The sequence below is a fragment of the Choloepus didactylus genome, chromosome 3 (assembly GCF_015220235.1).
Source record: "Choloepus didactylus isolate mChoDid1 chromosome 3, mChoDid1.pri, whole genome shotgun sequence".
NCBI lineage: Eukaryota > Metazoa > Chordata > Mammalia > Pilosa > Megalonychidae > Choloepus > Choloepus didactylus.
In genome coordinates, this window is record NC_051309.1 from 1117339 (window position 1) to 1138419 (window position 21081).

At 48.7% G+C, this 21081-nt stretch overlaps 1 protein-coding gene across 2 annotated transcripts in view; it reads right to left on the reverse strand.

Moving 5' to 3' along the window:
• Nucleotides 1-2022: 2022 nt before the first annotated feature.
• The window catches only part of RNF212 (ring finger protein 212), a 129594-nt gene continuing 110535 nt past the window's right edge, over nucleotides 2023-21081 (reverse strand). Inside the window, exons 10-12 of one of the 2 annotated variants that reach the window (XM_037829217.1) lie at nucleotides 4069-4141; nucleotides 2655-2845; nucleotides 2023-2211 (exon numbers count right to left, since the gene is read on the reverse strand). In XM_037829217.1, the coding sequence (XP_037685145.1) occupies nucleotides 2174-2211; nucleotides 2655-2845; nucleotides 4069-4141 (302 nt within the window). In that variant the 3' untranslated portion in view covers nucleotides 2023-2173. Of the gene's footprint in view, nucleotides 2212-2654; nucleotides 2846-4068; nucleotides 4142-20424; nucleotides 21019-21081 lie in introns of those variants that run through there. The other variant, XM_037829218.1, reaches the window with a different exon arrangement.

Sequence of the window (21081 nt, forward strand, 5' to 3'; positions counted from 1 at the left end):
CATCTCCAAAATGTGTCTGTAAACTGCAGTTCTTCTCTCAGCTCCTGTGCATTCTTCAAAGTGTCCCTCTTGGCTGTAGCAAGCTTGCTCCTTCTGTCTGAGCTTATATAGTGCTCCAGTAAACTAATAAAGGCCCACGCTGAATGGGCGGGGCCACACCTCCATGGAAACTATCCAATCCAAGTCATCACCCACAGTTGGGTGGGGCGCATCTCCATGGAAACAAAGAATTACAATCTAATCAACACATGTTGGCCCACACAAGAGTACATCAAAGATAATGGCGTTTTGGGGGACATAATACATTCAGACTGGCACAGGTACCTTCACCAAAGGCAGGCCAATGGCGCCCGGACTCTGTGAGCTCAGAAGGCACATGGCTGGCGCCTGCTGATCCTAGGTTGTGTTCCTTCTCTCTCAACTCCTGTGCATTCTTCAAAATGTTGCTCTGGGGATGTTTTGTCCTCTCTCTGCTTCTCTGGAGCAAGTTCTGGACTAGCAACTCTAAAGTTTCAGCAAAAGTCTGCTTTCAGTGGCTGTCTCCAAAATGTCCCTCTTGGCTGCTCTGAGGTCCTGTTTGTGAGCTCTTTTATAGGACTCCAGTGATTAAATCAAGACCCACCCTGAATGGGTGGGGTAACACCTCCATGGAAATTATCCAATCTCAAGTCACATCTCCATGGAAATACTCAATCAAAGGATTCTAACCTAATCAACATGAATATGTCTGCCCCCACAAGACTGCATTAAAGAACACAGCATTTTGGGAGATATAATACATCCAAACCAGCATATACAGTCTCAACATTTCTGTCTAAAAAGCAGGTGACACAGTGGGAGGAATAGCAAAGTTTTTGAATTGGGGATTGAATTACGTACTGAATTATGGACTGGCAATCAATTACCACCCCCCCCAACACCCCACAATCCAGCTCTCCCAGTGCAGAGAAGAGCAGATGGACCAGACTGCAACTGACGGTGAAATATTTTTTGGCAGATTTTTCTAGAAAGGTCCGTAAGTCCTATCACAGTCACCATGTCAGTTTTCCATCTGACACCCTCAGACCCCTTTGCAAAATCACTACCAGCAAGTCTACCTTCCCAATCTCAAAACTGAGTTTTCTGCTGCTAAATGCACAATGTGATGAAAACAAGAGAACTAGAGTTTGAGGTAGGATATTATTTTAAAATTTAATTTTTATTGTCTATGTTTCAAATTTAGTCTACATTTTAATGTTTGAAATAATCACGTCTACATTATATAATACGCTATGATCAGGGGCTTTATGGCATCCTGACTTACCTTCTGGGGATGGAACTGGCTTACACGGTGTCCATGGACCTCCCTGAGGTTTCTGGGCCCCTGACATCAGCGTCTCCGGAGCCTGGTGAGCTCACAGGTGGGCACAGCCTGTGCATGTGCTGTGTGCCTTCTGGAAGGATGGCCCCTTCCTGCCCAACATCCCCTACTGTGGGGCAGCATCCTGAGCACCTGGCGGGGGCGGCCGCAGCTGGACTCGGGCAGGATGTGTCACCTGCAGTGAACGCACTGAAGAGCACCTGCCCGAGCCTCGGGCCTGAGGTCTGCAGGGCTGGACGGCCCTCTCCTGTGAGACTGACCCAATGGAGAGAATGCAGAGAAAGTTCTGTGCCCATTTTCATGTGAACGCAGCACACCAGGTTCTAATGAACCAACCAGTTGTCACCTCAACGACTTGGGGGACGCAGCCCTGGCTCAGCGCGGGACGTGGGGGGCTGAGTGGGAGGCCCCTCTGCAGGGGCTTCCCACCTGCCTGGCGGAGAAGAGGCTGCACCTGGGCGGGTCTCACCGTTGGCGCCACAGCCAGGGACGAGCGCTTCTCTGGAGGAGACTCTGGGCCCTGAACACCAAGGTGAGGGCCTGCGTGCGGGACGGGGCGTGACATCCTTCCCGGGAGGAGCGGTGGGACCGACCCAGGGGGCATTTAAAGAAGTTCTACAGCGTCAAGAAGAGCAAAGTTCAAATGGTGCAGACGCGCTATGCCCAGAGAATCAGAAAGACACTTTAATTATATTACTTAACTATTTCATCAAGAAAAAAGCCGTATAATTCTGTCTTCTATCTAACGTGCAGGTCGGCAGGCTGGCCACAGAGCCCGAGGAGAGAGCGGGGAGCGTGGACGTGGGAACCTGCTCATCTGTCCTGCAATGATCCCCCAAGGCGGGCGAGTCCTAGAGAAGCATCAAGTCACAAGGAGAGTCAAGAAAAAGGACATTTACTCGGCCTCTGAAAGGACTTCAGAATTTCACACTCTTGAAGAACATGAGAACAAAAATGTCAAACAAGAAAATAAGCTGGGGAATAGAGTTAGTTTAAATATTTATATATTTAAATGATCAATGTTTGGTTTTGAATATGGGATTTAGTAAAATAGCGTCTCAAATGATAAATGTTAAAGTATATATTTTTAAAAACTCACGTCATGTTAATCTTTGGAGTATTACTGAGTACTGTTTTACATCATAATTTAACAATCCATAGTGAATAAAAAAGCATTACTCATTTTCTGAACGACTAACAAAAGCCCACAAACACAATTCTCGAGACTATTCGGTGTTCTGTGCCTGATGTCCTGCCGGACGTGTATCTCTCTACAAGCTGGCGGAGCACTTGCCTGGGTGCTGCCTCTGCAGGAGGCCCGAGATGCTGATGGGCTGCCTGGCCCCTGGGCCCTGGGGGGCCAGGCACGCCTGGGGGGGCTGGGAGCCCCGGGGGCTGGGTGGCTCCACTCCTGCCGCTCGGCCGGGAACCTGGGAGGCTGGAGTCGGTGGCGTTCCCTTGTAGGGGACTTGTAGAGACGGAGGCCTAGGAATAAATCCAACATACACAAAATCGTGAGCACTCCCAAATGCCAGTGGCCGCACGACAGTTCAAGCCCTGACTGCTTTCAGCCTTAAGGCCTGTCTGAGTCTCCGGGACCTGCCCCCGAGCAGCCTGCACAGCGGGGCTCTCGCTGGGCCGCTGGACGCCTCCTGCCACTCCAGGGCCCCTTTCCCTGCCACCCTGATCTGCCAACACTCTCCAGCCTTCCGCCCTCCGCCCTCCGCACTCCTGAGGTGTCCACTGGCTCCTTCCCACCACGCCGTCCGGGCTGCCAGGTCCTGACCAGGCGTCCCACCCAGGCCCCCCCGACCTGTCCAGGGCGGGTCTCTCCACCTGGCCCACTTCACATAGAACCCACTCTGCTTGCACTGTCTGTCCGTCCACCAGGCACCGGAGGACAGACCGAGGACTGTGCCCCGCCACCTCTCCAGGTGCTGCGAGGTCAGCAGGCCCGGCCAGCACGCTCGTGGGCTGGCGGAGCAGGAAGGGCAGCATGAGGGGGTGCGGAAGGGCGGGGAGCCGGCTGGGACCTCACGTTGTGGTGGCAGGGGTAGCCCCCCTCTCCGAGAGCCCACTGTGTAAAAAGGGCTGACCCTGGCCCCACCTTTGCAGGAGCTCTGCCTGCAAAGACCCAGAGGCGCTTCACTAGGAGACAGAGAAGTAGGGGCGCCCAGTGTCCAAGCACAAGGGCACGGGGAAGTAAACTGCGGCCTCTGCTGGGGTCAGCAGACACGGCCCATGTCCCAAATCCGGCCACCACCTGCTTCTGTGAATACCGCTGCATGGGAACACGGCCATGCCACTCACTCATGCTGCCTCTGGCTGCTTCTGCAACACCAGGCAGAGCAGAGCGGCCGCGGCGGAGCCCGCACAGCCTTCAGAGCTGGAAACATTTACCATCTAAGCCTTTACAGAGAAGGTAAACGCGGCTGACCCTGGGCCCTTCCTGTGATAAAATATCATGCAGCCAAAAAACGGATTTTTAGTGTTTTCAGTAACAGGGAAAATGCCTGTTATATTTTAGCTTTGGAAAAGGCAAAATAAAAAGTGGTATCACGATATTATCTTGCCCCCCCAAATATAAAGATAGGATTAAAAAGAAACGCATAAGTCTTAACAGCAACTATCTGTAGGGAGTCGGGCTGAGTGTCTCACTCGGTCTGTTCCCTTCTCAGCTTCTGGAGGCAGCGGCGATGCGCCCCTACCTGAGAGCCTGCAGTGTGCCCGTCGGGCCGGGCGTCAGTCCCACGTGCTGGGGGCCTCGGGAGGAGATGCTTCCTGCGGGGCAGGGGGTGAAAGCCACGCTGGTCACTGCAGATCCCCAGCCCTCCCCTCCGCGAGGGCCGGCCGCACTGCCAGCATGCAGACCCTGCCCCCTTCACCCGACGTCCACGTGGACAGACACGGCCTCCGCCCGCTGACACCTCGGAGCCACCCAATGTGAAAGCGGCCCAAGGTGCCACACGCTCATCTTTCCCCCTTTACGCACCCGAAAAACCTGGAAGATACGTAAAGCATCTGAGTAAATTCAGCAGCCCGATCCTCAGACCTGAGCTGGGACCCGAGCAGTTGAGCCGCGGGTGTCCTCTGGCCCAGGTGCCATCACCCGCCTCCCCGGGCCAGGGGCTTGGCCGCAGCTTGCTGTCCGCTCGGGAAACCACTGGAGGACACAAGCCCTGTGCTGCCAACAGCCTGGCGCCTGCTCCCGGGAAAACCAGGTCCAGAGCGCTCCCGGCCCCGGCGCGAGGGCAGGAGAAGCTGGCGCAGCAGCGGGCTGCCTCAGGCGGCTGGACGAGCGGCTCCCTCCTAATGAGCCTCTGCACTGCCCAGGATTCGGTTCCCTGGGATGTTCTGGGTTAACACAGAGCTTCTTTTAAAAGTGTCAACCGTCCTTACCCATCCGCATCAGTCACGCTGCCTCACGCTGCACGGCAGCTTTCCTAATACCACGATGCCTCTGATGCAGGTTTTGAGAACTTTAACAGAAAAAAGGCAGAGCAAGACGGCAAGAAAAGCACTTAAGGGCTCAGCTTATGTGCCGCATCAGTTAGGGCCCTACATGTTCTTTCAAATTCTGCCCCTTATAACTGAAAAACCTGGACCAGAGAGGGTGAGCGGCACTTCCAAGGCTGCACAGCGGCAAGTGGCCAATCTAAGGGGCTGTCCACGCGGACTTTCCCTCACACACCCTGCCTGTCAGAAAGGGAGGACGGGAGCAGATGCTCTCTGGAGTGGATACAATCAGGAACCACCTCGGGGATGAGTGGGCAGAGGAAATGCTACTCAGGACCCAGGAGACCAGGAGAGGACAGAATCGGGGACAAGCTGCACGGTCTCATCTCACTCACCCACGGACCACCTCGCTACAGAAAACACAGAGAACCCCCTGCCATCCAGGACACTGCGGGCACAAGCACCAGCAGGACCAGCCTTCCTCTCGCAGGAGATGCTGGCCTCTGGCTCGCCTTCTCCCTCAGTCTCCCTGGCGACCTGACATGACAAATGGGCTGCGTGGCAACACGGCTTAAGGTGAAAAGGAACCCGCCGGGTGGGGGCCCTGCTGTGGCCCGAGCCAGGGATGTCCCGGAGGATGCTGGCTGTGGGGCAGGGGCCTGGGTCTCACCTCCACCCAGTGGCCCAGCCAATGTGCACTGTGCCAAGTGGGCCTGTGACAGGCCTGGGGTCTGCAGGGGTAGGACAGACCCTGGAGGGAGTCTTGGAACTGCCGAGAGGCGGGAAGGCAGCCCTGTCCCAGCAGGCACGACGTGCTGCGCTCTGCCGGGACGTTCCCTATTCGTGAGTCTGTGTGGTAACTGTCACCCTCCGTGGAGAGGAGGAAACTGAGGGCCTGAGAGGGCTAGGGCGCACCCAAGGCTGGGGGCAGTGCCGTGAGAACCACCACGTGGCCATGGCCCCCGACCCAACCCCAGGGACCAGGAGCCATCAGCCCTGCATTAGGATCCGGTCACACTGGGCTGCAGATTTCACTCTGCTGGCGGTGACTCGAAAGGAGACGGCTGGGGGCGTGAGAGGAGGGCACACCAAGGCCGCACGACGCTGGACAGCACCACAGGGCCGTGGCACCAGCGCCTTCGGGCCAGGTGCAAACAGGTGGCCGGAGGGTGCCTGTCACCAACAGACAGCCACAGAGGATGCTCAGTAATTTCCCCTCGGCACAGCCATGCTATTTCATGTACTGTGGGAGGATCTGTGTTGGAAAATTTTGGAAAAAGCATTACGGCACTTAGAAGAAGTTTCACTATCTGGGATAAGGAAACATGTCACCCTGTGCTGGCAGTTAAACAAGGCTAACATTTTGGATGAGATAATGCGGTAACACCACAGAAGCAACTGCTGCTGGAGAGGACTGGGGAAAGGTGGCGGAGAAGGGAGCTCCAGGAAGCAGCGCCTCCACCAAACAACCACCGAACCAGCAGGAACTGTCCAGATCAGCTACCGTGTGCGGTCGCAGTTGATTCGTCTGGGGGAGGGTGGCGGCCGGTTGCTAAATCCTAGGCTCCCAGGATTGCTCCGAGGGTACCGGTGGCGGGGGCTCTTTCCCGGAGGCGAGGGCGAGGCGGGGGACTTGGCCAGGTCCCCGGCGGGAGGCGTGCAAGTATGGAGGGCGGCGAGAAAGGAACAGGCGGGACACGTTTCTTTTAGGATGATGAAACCAAGAGAGAGAGAGTTTATTAGGGGAGAGTACAAGCTTATATTGGGCGGTTTAGAGGGCGGGGTAGCTGTAAGGGTTAAAGGCTTGGATTGGTTCTGAGAGGATGCGGAAGCTGTTTGTCACGGGCAGGAGTTGCTCTGGCAACGGTGCATGCGCACTGGCGGTAGGGGAGTTGCTCTGGCAACGGGGAGTGTCCGGGCAAGATAAGGGGGTGGGGAAAAGGCGGTTCCCTCCGGCAAGCCTCCCCTAACACTGGTATTTTGGGTGAGGAAATGGGGCCTGCCTCCGGCCTCACTTTCCCAGGCCCGGGGGGCTGTGGAGGGCGCACTCACCCGTACCCACTACCCTCCCCAGGGGTGGATCCGGTCCCCCAGCCCAGGCCCGCCAAGTTAAAGCACGTAATCAGTGTCCTGCAACCGTGGAACTCGGGAGCCTAGTGGGGCACCGTGTGGCATCCAGGGAGAGCTGGAGGAAGAGGCTGGAAAATTGTGGTAAACACCCATGAATCTCACCCTCTGTGCAGGGGCGATAACCCAGATGAAATGGACAAATCCTAGAAACATGAATTATCTGAACTGACTCAAGGAGTAAAAGAAAATCTCATCAGAGGTGCAGCAAGTAAAAAGACTGAGTCAGTTAGAAAAACCTCGCACCAAAGAAAATTCCAGGACCAGATGGCTTCACTGGTGAATTCCACCAACCATTTAAAGAAAAATTCACAGCAATTTTCTGGAACTTTCCAAAGAAAGTTCCCTACATTAATGTATGAGGCAGGACCCTGACACCAAAGCCAGAGAAAGACAGCTCAAAAAGGAAATTACATACCAACATTCCTTATGAATAGATGCAAAAATCCTCAACAAAATACTGCAACAAAATCCAACAATAAGTTAAAAAGATTATATGCCATGACCAAGTGTGATTTATTCCAGGAAAGCAAGGATGATTCAAGATAAGAAAATCAACCGACGTAATACACATTAATAGAATGGAAAGGAAAAAACCACATGATCTTCTCAACTGATGTAGAAAAACATTTGACAAAATCCAACATCCTTTTATGATAAAAACATTCAGAAAACTAGGGATAGTAGGGAACTTCCTCAACATGATAAAGGGCATATATGAAAAACCCATGGCAAACATCACACATGATGGTGGAAGACTGAAAGCTTTCCCCCTAAAATCAGGACCCAGCCAAGGATGCCCACTGCCACCACTGCTCTCAGCACTGCACTGGACGTTCTGGCCAAGCAATTAGGCAAGGCAAGGAAATAAAAGCCATCTAAATTGGGAACCGTTATTATTCACAGATTGTCACAGAAAATCCGAAAGAATCAACAAGAAAGCTACAGGAGGTAATAAGTGAATTCAGCAAGTGTCAGAGTACTTGGAAAACCTGGAAAAAGCAGCTGATCTGAAAAGAAAATAAAGAGAAAACTCCATTTACAATAACACCAAAAAGAACAAAATACCTGTGAATAATTTAACCACGGTGTCGAAAGATATGTTCACTGAAAACTACAAAACACTTCTGAAAGAAATTAAAGACCTTAATAAGTGGAAAGACGTCCTGTGTTCATGGATTGTTAGACTTAATATTATGATGTCAACACTACCTAAAGCAATCTACAAATTCAATGCAATTTCTATCAAATTCCAGTAGCCTTTTTTTGCATAATGTAAAAGTTGAACCTCAAGTTCATCTGGAATTGCAAGGGGTCCCGACTAAACAATCCCACAAAAGAACAAAATTGGAGGAATAACCAAAAACTTATGGTAGAAGATGGCGGCATAGGGAGGAGTGGAATTTAGCGAGTCTTCTAGAGCAGCTAGTGAGCAGCCAGGAACAGCTAGTAAATAGTCTGGAACAACTGTTGGGGGGCTCCGTGACCGGACACACACCGTACACCAGCCAGGAATGAGATCGCAGCACAGAACTGTAAGTGAAGCTCCCAAAACTGGGGAGCCAGTGCCCCTCCCCCACGGGCACTGCAGGCTGAGTTGGAACACTTCCCTGTGGGAAAAAGAAGCAGACTACTAGGAGCAAGGGAAGGTAGCTCAACCAATTTCCAACTGCAGTTTTAATGAACAAATCTGGACTACTGAATACAGCTATGAGCACAGATAAACCCAGAGCAAGCAGGAAAGGAACTGGAGGTTTGTCCCAGCAGAGAGAAGGCAGGGCTGATGGACAAAAAAAAACACAACAAAAACAAACAAACAGAAGTTTTTGGAGTCAGCTGTGTCAGAACACTGGAAAGGGGCTGTGCCCCAATAAAAGGGTCACATGGAGCTAGGTACCAACTCTGGCTCTTGATTGGTAAACCTTGAGGGCTGGGGACTGACTCTGAAAAGGGAATTTCTTTTTTTTCTTTCTCTCTTTTTTTAAACTATTGTAAGTAGTTCATTAGAGAAAACCTCAGGTATTTTCAATTATCAGCACTGACCCAGGCAAGGGTGGAGTTAAGATAGTTAGAGAGAAGGAAGAAGTAAAGTGCAGGAGACAATACCCTAAAGGGCTTATCTTCCCTAAGAAAAGGTGCGGGGGGGGGGGGGTGCAGCTCAAGTGGCAGCCCTGCCTCAGAGAATTCAGACCCGAGGGCCTGGGCAAGGGGGGACAAAAACAGCCTAAGTTTGGCTTCTGACACCCTCGGCCCCTGAAAGGGACAGGGTCTGAAGAAAATTAAAGGCACTGCACCTCTTTACGATGGTGGGGAGCTGCAGACTGACAACCGCCCCCTGCTGGGCAGGACAGGAAAAGCACAGACTCTAGAGGCCCCACAGAAAAGTCTGACAACCTGCTGGGTCTCACCCTCAGGGAAACCTAATACTGAACACAGCCTCCTCCTGAGACCTGGGCACATCTGGTCTGGGAAAATCTGTTTGGAGTCGATCATATCTGGGTAGACCTTCCTTAAAAAGGTTCCACATAGGCAGGGCAAGAACCAGAACAACAAGGGCTGAAAAATTCTGATCAGTTAAACAGAAGCTATGTTAGAGGTCTAGAATTAGTTGATCTGAATGCCAAAAACCAGATAGAGAACAAAGCCAACCAAAAAGAACCCTAGGTAAAAGAGTGAAAATGAGTTCTAGAATAAACTAATCAAGGAAACCAGATGCCTAGACACCAACAAAAAATTACAAGTCACACTAGGAAAAACAAAGATATGGCCCAGCGAAAGGAAAAAACTAACACTTCAAATGAGATACAGGAGTTGAAACAACTAATTGAAGATGTTCAAACAAATATGCTAAATCAATTAAAAAATCAAACCAGTGAGTTGAAGGAAGACATGGCACAAAGGATGAAGGATATAAAGAAGACATTGGGTGAAAATACATAAGAACTCAGAAGGTTGAAAAAACAATTGGGAGAACTTATGGGAATGAAAGCCACAATAGAAGAGATGAAAAACACAATGGAGACATACAACAGATTTGATGAGGCAGGAGAAAGGACTAGTGAACTAGAGGACAGAACATCTGAAATACTACATACAAAAGAAAAGATAGGGAAAAAATGGAAAAATATGAGCAGAGTCTCAGGGAAGTGAATGACAATATGATGCACATGAACATATGCATCATGTGTGTCCCAGAAGGAGAAAAGAAGGAAAAAGGGGCAGAAACAATAATGGAGAAAATAATCACTGAAAATTTCCCATCTCTTCCTATGAAAGACATAAAATTACAGATCCAAGAAGCACAGCATATCCCAAACAGAATAGATTTGAACAGACCTACCCCAAGTCACTTACTAATCAGACTGTCAAATGTCAAAGACAAAGATAATTCTGAAAGCAAGAGAAAAGTAATTCATCACATACAATGGAAGCTCAGTAAGACTATGTACGGATTTCTCAGTAGAAACTATCAAGAAGGCAGTGGTATGATATATTTAAGATACTGAAGGAGAAAATCTGCCAACCAAGAATTCTATATCCAGCAAAACTGTCCTTCAAAAATGAGGGAGAGTTTAAAGTATTTTCAGACAGACACTGAGAGAGTTTGTAAACAAGAGAACAGCTCTACAAGAAATACTAAAGGGAACACTACAGGCAGATAGGAAAAGACAGGAGAGAGGTTTGGAGAAGAGTACATAAATGAAGACTATCAGTAGGGGTAAAAAGAGAGAGAGAGAAAGAAAAAAAATAAAACAGGATATATAAAATCCAAAAGACAAAATGGTAGATGGTAGCACAATATTGTAAGCACACTGAACAAAACTAAGTGTGAGTGTGGTTGCATAAGGAAGGCTAGGGGCATGTATGACACCAGAAGGAAAGACAGAAGATAAGGACCGGGACTGTATAACTTAGCGAAACCTAGAGTGGACAATGATAGTGATTAAATGTACAAATATAAGAATGTTTTTACATGAAGGAGAACAAATGAATGCCAACATTGCAAGGTGTTAAAAATGGGATGGTAAATGGAAAAATACAATCAATGCAAATTAGAGTCTATAGTTAACAGTAACATTATAAAATACTACTGTGAAATGTACAAAGGCAATATACAAAAGCTAAATGTCAATGAGTGGGATACAGGGAGAGGTACAGGATTCTTGATGTTATTGTTGTTTATCCTTTCTATTTTATTATTCTTCATTTCTTTTTCCTCCTCTTTGTGGGAGAAATGGAAATGTACTCATATAGATTGTGGTGATGAATGCATAACTATGTGATTCTACCAGGAACCATTGATTGTTTACTTAGGATGGATTGTATGGTATGTGAATAAACTGTTTAAAAAATAAATAGAAGGATACAAGTGCTGGAGAATATGTGGAGTGAGGGATGTACCTATTCACTTTTTGTAAGGAAGCACAATGTTGCAGCTCATCTGGAGGGCAGTGTGGTGGTTCCACAGAAGGCCAAGTGTAGGGCTGCCACATTATCCTACACCCTGTTATTAGGAATATACGTGGAAGAACTGAAAACAGGGACATGAATGAACATTTGCACACTGGTATTTATGGCAGCAGTATTCATGATTTGCAATGGATGGAGGTGGCCAAAGGGTGCATCCACTGATGAATGGAAAGGTGAACTGTGGTGTATACATAAAATGGGATACTGAGTGGCTGCAAGAAGGAACGAAGTTGTGAGGTACGCAACTAGGCAAACGGGTCCTGAGGACAGTATGTTGAGGGAAATAAGCCAGAAACAAAAAAACTAATATTATAATGCCTGACTAATATGGACTAACTACAATGTGCAAACTCAGAATAGAATTTGAGAGCATATGGTCTCAGGGGAAGTCTTATTGCAAAGGTTCCTAGATGGTAAGCTTTTATAGCAGTCACAGCTATTCCTAAGTTGTTACAGTTTTTTTTTAAATTCTGAGGTGATGAGCTGTTTGTGTATAACCTGGTCATTCCCTGTAACTTCGGGTATCTGTGTGACACCTGAGACTCAGAGCTAGAGTTCTGCAGCTAGGAAAGTCAGTATTACTCCATATAGCAACTGTTAAAGAGGCTAAAAAAGAGATCAGACTTCAATTAGAGATATGAATGAAACTGATCTGGTTAGGATGAAGGCAAATCAGACTAAAGGATAAAGGATATTGACGGTGTCTTAAAACTGCAACTTCTGTTTGAGATCAAAGGAAGAGATGTTTATTTGGTACAAAATTTATACTTTCCGTAGCACACTATCCGATTTAAACTTGTATGGTCAGTTTATTTGAACACTACTATTACATGGGACCTTGAATAGGAAGTGAGATCTGACTGGTTTGTACCAGTTAGTATAATACCCTGATACATCCCAGAGTAATTTGGGCAGAGAATAAAAATGTATTTGCATGGCCCCCTTGAGGGATTGGGGGGAAAATGTGGAAATACTAAACTTCCCCACCTGGGAAATTCCTGATATTCTTGCAAGCAGTGGGGACTGCCAATTTAGAAGGCCAAGCCCTCGCTCCCGGGGCTTGCCCTTATGAAACCTATACCTGCAAAGGACAAGTTAAGCCCACTTATAATTATGCTTAAGAGTCACCCCGGAGAGAACCTCTTCTGTTGCTCAGATGAGCCTCTTTCTCTCTACTAACTTTTCAAATGAACTCACTACCCTCTGCCCTATGTAGGACATGACAACAGGGGTGTAAATCTCCCTGGCAAAGCGAGACATGACTCCCGGAGATGAGCCTGGCCCTGGCATCATGGGATTGAGAAAGTCTTCTGGACCAAAAGAAGGAAGAGAAATGAAACAGAACAGTTTCAGTGGCTGAGAGATTTCAAACAGAGAGGTCATTCTGGAGGTTATTCTTATGCCTTATACAGATATCCCTTTGTGGTTTTTAGAGTACTAGACTAGCTAGTAGGAAATACCTGAAACTGCTGAACTGTAACCCAGTAGCCTTGATTTGTGATGATAATTGTGTAACTACATAGCTCTTAAGGTGTGACTGTGTAATTGCAAAACCTTGCGACTGACACTCTCTTACCCAGTGTAGGGACAGATGAGTAAGAAAACAAAGACAAAAATAAATAAATAATGGAGAGGGGGGAGATAAGGGGTATGGGGTGTTTGGGTGTTATTTTTTATATTTTTATTTTTATTCTTATTTTATTTTTTTAGTAATGAAAATGTTCATAAATTGATTGTGGTGATGAATGCACAACTATATGATGATACTGTGAACCAGTGATTGTACACTTTGGATGATTATCTGGTATGTGAATATATCTCAATAAAACTGCATTAAAAATCTATGGTAATGGTACAAGGACACACACAGCTCGATGGAATAGAATTGAGAGAAAAGAAATAAACCCAACTGTGCCAGTTTGAATATGTTATGTCCCCCCAAATGCCATTATCTTTGATGTAATCTTGTGCGGGCAGAACTATCAGTGTTAATTAGATTGTAATTCTTTGAGTGTTTCCATGGAGATGTGCCCCACCCAACTGTGGGTGATGACTCTGATTGGATAATTTCCATGGAGGTGTTACCCCACCCATTCAGCATGGGTCTAAATTAAATCACTGGACCATATAAATGAGCTGACAAACAGAAGGAACTCAGTGCAGCTGAGAGTGACATTTTGAAGAGGAGCTACAGCCAAGAGGGACACTTTGAAGAATGCACAGGAGCTGCAGATGAGAGACAGTTTGAGGATGGCCGCTGAAAGAAGACTCTTGCTCCGGAGAAGCTAAGAGAGGACAAACAACCCAAGAGCAACTAAGAGTGACATTTTTGAGGAACTGCAGCCTACAGAGGAATGTCCTGGGAGAAAGCCATTTTGAAACCAGAACTTTGGAGCAGACGCCAGCTACGTGCCTTCCCAGCTACAAGAGGTTTTCTGGACACCAATGGCCATCCTCCAATGAAGGTACCTGATTGTTGATGACTTACCTTGGTTACTTTATGGCCTTAAGAGTGTAACTGTGTAACCAAATAAACCCCCTTTTATAAAAGCCAATCCATTTCTGGTGCTTTGCATTCCGGCAGCATTAGCAAACTAGAACACCAACCATCTATTTCCAATTGAGTTGACATGGGAGCCCAGTCCACTCAATAGAAGTCTCTTCAAATAACGGTTCTGGGGAAACTGCATATGCAAAATGCAGATGAGTGGATATGTATTACCTCACATCATACACAGACATTAATTCAAAATTATCAGTGACCTAAACATAAGTGCAAATCTGTAACAGTTTAGAAGAAAATCTAGGGAAATATCTTCATAACCTCATATTTGGCAAGGATTCACAGAATTTACACTGCAAGCACAAGGAAACAGAAGATTAAAGGCAAAGACAAATTGCACTTCCTCAAAACTTTTGTGTATCAAAGGAAATAAAAAAAGTGAAAAGATAACCTATAGAATGGGAGAAAATATTTGGAAACCATATATATGATAAGGGTGTAATTCCCAAAATATATAAAGAACTCCTAAAATTCAACAAAAAGATAAACCAATTAAAAATGTGCAAAGGATTTCAAAAGACATTTCTCAAAAGAAGATATACAAATGGACAATAAGCACATGAAAAGATGCTCAACAGCATTAGCCACTAGAGAAATGCAAATTAAAACTACAAAAGATACCACTTCACACCCACTAGGATGGTTTTTATTGAGTGAATGGAAAAGAACAAGCGTGACAAGGATGCAGAGAAACGGGGACCCTAGAGAAATGGGGCAGCAGCTGTGGAAAATATTTCGTCAGTTCCTCAAAATTTGTGACCTAACAATTCCACTTCTAGTTATTTATCCGAAAGAATTGAGAGCAGGGACTTGAATGGATACTTGTACATCAATGTTCCTAGCAGTATTTTTCCCAATTGCCAAAAGGTAGAAGCAACCAACTACCTATCAACAAATGAAGGAATACACAGATGTTTCCATCCACATAATGGAATAGCAGTCAGTCATAAAAAGAAATGTGGTGCCCACGAGGCCAAAACATGGACAAAGTTGAAGACATCGTGTTGAGTGAAATAAGCCAGATACAAAAGGACAAACATTGCATGATCTTGCTGATATGAAATTAGAAAAAGGAAATTCACAGAATCAGAATCTAGACTACGAGTGACCAGAGGCTGGCAAGAGGTTAGGAAATGATGACTTGATATCTAGTTGGTACGAACTTTGGGTGGATGGAAAAGCTTCTTTAAAAATTTTTTTATTAATAATCTTATTAGAGAAGCCATAAGTTTACAGAATATTCAGGCAGAAAATACACCCTTCCCCTACATGCCCCCCCCCAAGTTATTAACACTTTAGAGCAGTTCCCTTATTATGTGGTAACCTTGTCACAACTGATGAAAGAACATTCACTGTCTGGTAACTACAGTCCACAGTTTACATGGGGGTCACTGTGTGTCCTACAGTCCTACGGTGTATTTAAACATTTTTATTCTCCTCTCCAGTGCAGGGCCCACTGACTCTGCCCCAAGCTGGGTGCCTCCTGGGACACCAGCCACGGTGGGGTCCCTTCCCCTGCTCCTTGGCCCCTCTGAGCTGTGTCATAACACGGTCACCTGCTCAAAGTTCCTGTTGTGCCTGAGCCTGTGTTCCCAGCTCACTCTGCAGATCCTGGTGTGGTGAGCAGGGAGCACAGGGGAGGAGTGGGTGGGTTTTTGGTGGGTCTGTTCACTGCTCTTGTGTTCCTTTTGTACAGGAGCATCTCGGGCAACAGCGGTCTCACATCTCTGTGGCCTAACTGAGGGAATGCCCCTGCCCTACCAGCCTGGGTGGGACCTGGGGCGGGCTGTCTCCGTCCTCTGGGGAAAGGGTGATGATCAGTGGGGCTCTGAGAGTCCCCCAGGAACGTCAGGGTGTTGGGCAGCTGCTTCCGCTGAGATCAGTGAGGCTGGGGCTTCCAGGACCCGGTGAGCGTGCCCCTGGCTCCCGGCCTCTCAGGTCTCTTCTCATCCTGGAACAGGCAGTCCCGCACTCGGCCACCCAGACTGCCCTTGTGGTCCGTGGGAGGCCGGACATCGTTCAGGAGACTGTCGGAACTGAAGACGGGGACCCAGAAGTGAAAACAAAAGTGTGATCTTTCACAGAAGAGATGGGGGTGGACAGAAGCCTGGAGGGACCTCCTCTCACGGCGGTCCCAAAGTCACGGGGAGGACACTGCCGTCACCCTGATCAACCAGGCTGCAGGTGGAGCCGGAGGGAGTTGGGGGGGGGGGTGTGGGGAGAGGGAGCAGCCGACGGTGAAGCTGCAGAGGCGATGCAGCCCCTCTCACTGGGTGCTGCAGGGAGTCTGAGACGCATATCCCACTCCAGGGTACCCTCTCCAAATCCCAAGCCTTGGAGCAATGAAGAGAAGTTGCGGTCACCCTGCAACAGCTGCATGTAGGTGCATGGATGTTCTACCCCACCGGAGTAGGTTTAGTCCCTGACCCCGCTTCGCAGCAGGACATCGATGACTTGATCAGGAAGGACCCCTGCATTGGGCGACCATCTGGTTCTGCTCCTCACCTCAGGGTTTCCCCTGGGGAATTGACTGAGTGGGTTTTGTACCCTCCTGACTTGGGCCAGGGGCTCCCAGATGAGGAGGGCAAAAGAGCCCTTCTGGAGCAGCCCCTGCCGGCCTCTCGATGTGGTGGGCCCTGAAAACCAGGGCAGGGGCTGCCAGCCACTCGTTCCTCTCGGGGTCCCCACCTGTCAAGCTATCTTCTTGTGGCTACTAGAGCAGGGATCCCAAAGGATGTCCCAGATGGGATCTCCAATGGAGAACTTCGGGGGACATGTAAAAGAGGAGGGCCATGGGCTCAACAGGGGCCTCTTTACCCAGATGTGACTAAACTGAAAATGACCTTGGGGTGCGGACAAGGGCAGCAACCACCCTCCAGGGGGGCACAGTTCGGAGGTAAGGAACAAACCACTACAGTGCTTGTGGATTCAGGTCACCGTCATTCTGGAGATGCAGAGGTGGGGGCGCTGAGTGGCGCTGGGAAGTCCTGGGCATCCACATGGGTGTGGGGACGAGGTTGCTGCCACCCCGTTGACCCCTCTGGCCCCGTGGCCACCTCTGTGGTCGTATTCCCACTGGGGAGTGCATTATAGGGGCTGACAGCCTGCTCCTCTCCCCGTGGTGACTGGAGGACACGCTTCCACCCCAGCAAATTCTGGCCATGGTGGTCAGGCTAGTGATGGAGTGCGCACCCCCAGTGCTCCCCTCCTCGCCGCGGGGCCCAACAGCACAACACTGCCTCTCGGAGGGGAAAAGCACATACAGGGCCTTCTGTCTGCAGTGTCCCCTGCTCCCCTACCAATGTGGCCAGCAAAAAGAGTGTGTGGAGCCAACGGCTGACCACAGACGACCAGGGCTTAACTGCACAAGTGCCCCCTTGGTGACTGTGGTCCCAGACATTGTGCTATTTGCACATCGGCACCAGCCTACTCCTTATCTTGATATCCTCCTGGCACCCCCGTATCAGGCGACACAGAAAGCAGGTGCTTTCCACTGGGAACAGAGGAGCAGCAGGCCCAACAGAAGTTAAAAGTGGCTGCTCCGTCCGTCCGCCTCTAGGACCTCTAGAGCCAGGATCTTCTGAGCTACAGGCTGCTGCCCCTGACTGGTCCCTCTGGCAGGAGGATGGGCTCCTGGGGCATTGGACCAGGAAGTTCTCAGGTGCAGCCCAGCACTGCTCCCCGGCAAGCAGCAGCCTGTGGTGTGCCACTGGGCCCTGGTGGCAAGAACCCCCGAAGCCCTGGGTCCTCCTGAGCCCAGAAGGGCCCCTTGTGTCCTGGGTGCCGGGAAATCATCTCCAAATGGAAGGGGAGTGCTCAGGATGGGTATCCTGGGGACCCCAAGTCAAGATGCCCCCCAGACACTCAGCTGGTTCCCCGATGGGTTGGCCAAGCGAAGGCGCCTGGCACTCACTGGGCAGCCCCCTGCTCCCCTTGCCTCAGCAGACTTGACACCACCTCTGGCCCTGGAAAAAGGCACCAGCCTGAACTGCAAGCTGCCCTCGTAACACGGGACCCAGCACCCACAGGCACCTGGCTACTGACTCATGGGCTGTCACCAAAGGCTGGGTGGTCTGCTCGGGCTCACGGACAGAACGCTCTCGAGAACCAAAGGTTCCCCAGTGAGAGGAACGGATGATGAAGTGATGTCTGCCCAGCATGCAGTGACATGAGGTCAACTACAAGCCAGAGCCTGAAAAGGGCACAAAGGGCATTTGGTGGCTGGCCCCGAGGGGCTGCACCGGCCCTCCCCCACCACCCCAGGTGAGGCCTAGGCCTTGGCTGCAGCAGACGCCTATTCGGGCCGTGGCCTTGCCTCTCTAGGTCATCGTGCCGACACAGGACACACACGGGGCACCCGGGAAAAGTGGCCTGTCCAGCCCTTCAAGTACCCAGGTGACACCTCCTCTGCCCAAGGACCCCACTAGATGATGGGCTCGGACCCAAGGACCAGATAGTCTCCCACACCAGCCCCACCCCCAGGCAGCCAGCACTGGGGGGACGTCAATGGAATCCTGAAAAAGGAGATCTGGTACCTCACCCTGACAACTCTTACTGGACAGACTGACCGCCTTCCTCGGGCCCTCCGGAAGCTGGACTCAGCAGCTCCCCGAGAGGGGAACCCGGCCCTATCCCGCTTCCCGGCACAGGGAGGGCGAGGGTGGGGAGGAACCCAGGCTTTGCTGCACGTCCGCAATTACACCCGGAAAGATGAGGATTGGCCCCGAAAGGGGGACCAAGGACACACCACTTGTCTTCTCAGCCCATCAGGGGATCGTCCTTTTACCTCATTACACCTTCCGCAGGCCTAGCCCGTGGGTGGCAACCAGGGGGCGGGGCCCGCAGCCCTGACCCACACATGCTGGAGGTTAGGGGGTGATGTCCGTCCCTGGTGGGCCACCAGTCCCCTCGGGGACAGTCACGGACACCTCTGAGCCGTGCCGACAACATCATCCGCTAGGTCTGGCTCCACACCACACAGGGAAGGGTGCCATTAGCTTCCACCATTCAGAGCTCTGTTTTCTTGATTCAGCACTCAGTCAGTTACCGCAATCCTTTAATAGTTTCCAGAGTTTGAAGGAAGACGGCTCTGCCAGTTTTTGCTAATTGCTCCAAGATTCTGCGGCAGACAGCACCTTGGAGTGTGTAGAGTGCTCAGGCCTCCGTCTGTGTTGACCAGGACTCCAGAACGGGTGTGGAATGCTGTGGGAATGGACGGTGGCAACGGTACAGCAACATCGTGAATGTAGTTGACATCACTAAATTATATGTCTAAATGCAGTTAAAAGGGGGAAATTTCAGGTTTTATATGTTACTAGAATAAGAATTAAAGCAAACCATAGGATTGTACAACAGAAACAGCAAAGTCTAATGAAAACTATGGACTGTGGTCAACAGAACAGTTGTAATATTCCTTCATTACTGTAATAAAAGCACCACAGTAATGCAAAATGTTGATAATGGGGTGCATGACGGCTTGAAGCTGTTTGTACCTCAGAAAAGCCTGTTCTTAAACCTAATCCATTCCTGTGGGTGTGGACCCATTGCAAGTAGGACCTGTGGAGGTTTGGCCCAGCCCAGGCAGGACGGGTCTCAGTCCTCTTACTGGAGTCCTTTATAGGCAGAATGACATTCAGACAGACACAGAGAAAAAACCACAGGAAGCAAGAAGCTGAAATCAATGAAACCCAGAAGAGAAGGACCAGGAGATGCCACCATGTGCTTTGCCATGTGACAAAGGAGCCAAGGTTCGCTGGCATCCGGTCTTTGGGAAGAAAGCAGTGCTTTCATGATGTCTGGATTTGGACATTTTCTGGACCTCAAAACCATGAATGAATAAACTCCCATTGTTTAACCAAGGCCATTTCATGGTATTTGTTTTGAGTAGCTTAGGAAACTAGGGGGTATATGGGAGCTCTGTATTTTCTGCACACTTTTCCTGTAAACCTACAACTTCTATTAACACAAAAAAAATTAAAAAAAGTAAAAAAGAGTGATTGAGAATTGGCTGAATGCTGAATGCACTCCCCAGCACCGTGTGGTAAGAGAGGTGGAAGCTTGAGGGGAGCTACACATTTCAGCACAACCTTGGACCAAACCACTGGCTGACCACTAAGTTATCAAGACATAGGAGAATGGCCAGGAAGTAGGCTAACATATAAAAATTTGAGCAGAGACATCAGTAGACACATATCATGGTAGAAACAGATTCTGCAGGTTAGGTCCAAGATAGCTACAAGCTCAGATAAAACAACAACAAAATCCCAAAAAGAATCTAAAGTTGCTATTGTGTGTTGTCTAAACTGTCCAGATTTTATCCCAAAATTATGAGACAAGCAAAAAAAAAAAAAAAAAATAGGTACATGTGAGCCATAATCTGGTAAAAAAAAAAAAAAAAGCAGTCAATAGAAAATGCTCTGAGGGGGTCTCCATTTACTAAAGACTTCAAACAAGTTCAAAGAATTAAAGGAAAAGATGATGACAACAATCCAATGGACAGGGAATATTGAGAGAAACAGAAAATATAAAAAAAGATTCAAGTTTGGAACACTTTCTAACTAACTCATTTCATGTGTTAGCCTAATCCCAAAACCAGACAAAGACATCACAAGAAAAGGAAAGTACAGATCAGTATTCCTTAGGAGTATATATACAAAACCGTCAACAAATACTATCAAACCAATTCAGTAGCATGTATAAAGGATTATAAACCACCAAACAGGACTTATTCCAAAAATGCAAAGTTAGTACAAAATACAAAAATAAATCAATGCAATATACCATATTAAAAGAATAAAGGGCAAACACGATATGATCATCTCAATAGAAGCAGAAGTCATTTGACAAAATCTAATACCAATTCATGATAAAAACACCAAACAAATTAGGAATAAAGGAACATCCTCAACACAGCAATGCTGCCTTTTACTGGGGTGTGCCTCGAGGCCCCTTCTTGGTGGAGCAGTCTGTGTGGGAATTCTTCTGCATCCTTTGCCTGCAATTCTCTGAAAATTATGTTCATAATCATCAACGCTAATGTCACCTTAAAAAAAAAAAAACAAGAGAAGGAGAGTGGGAGGGCATTTCAGGAAGAGAAAAACATTTG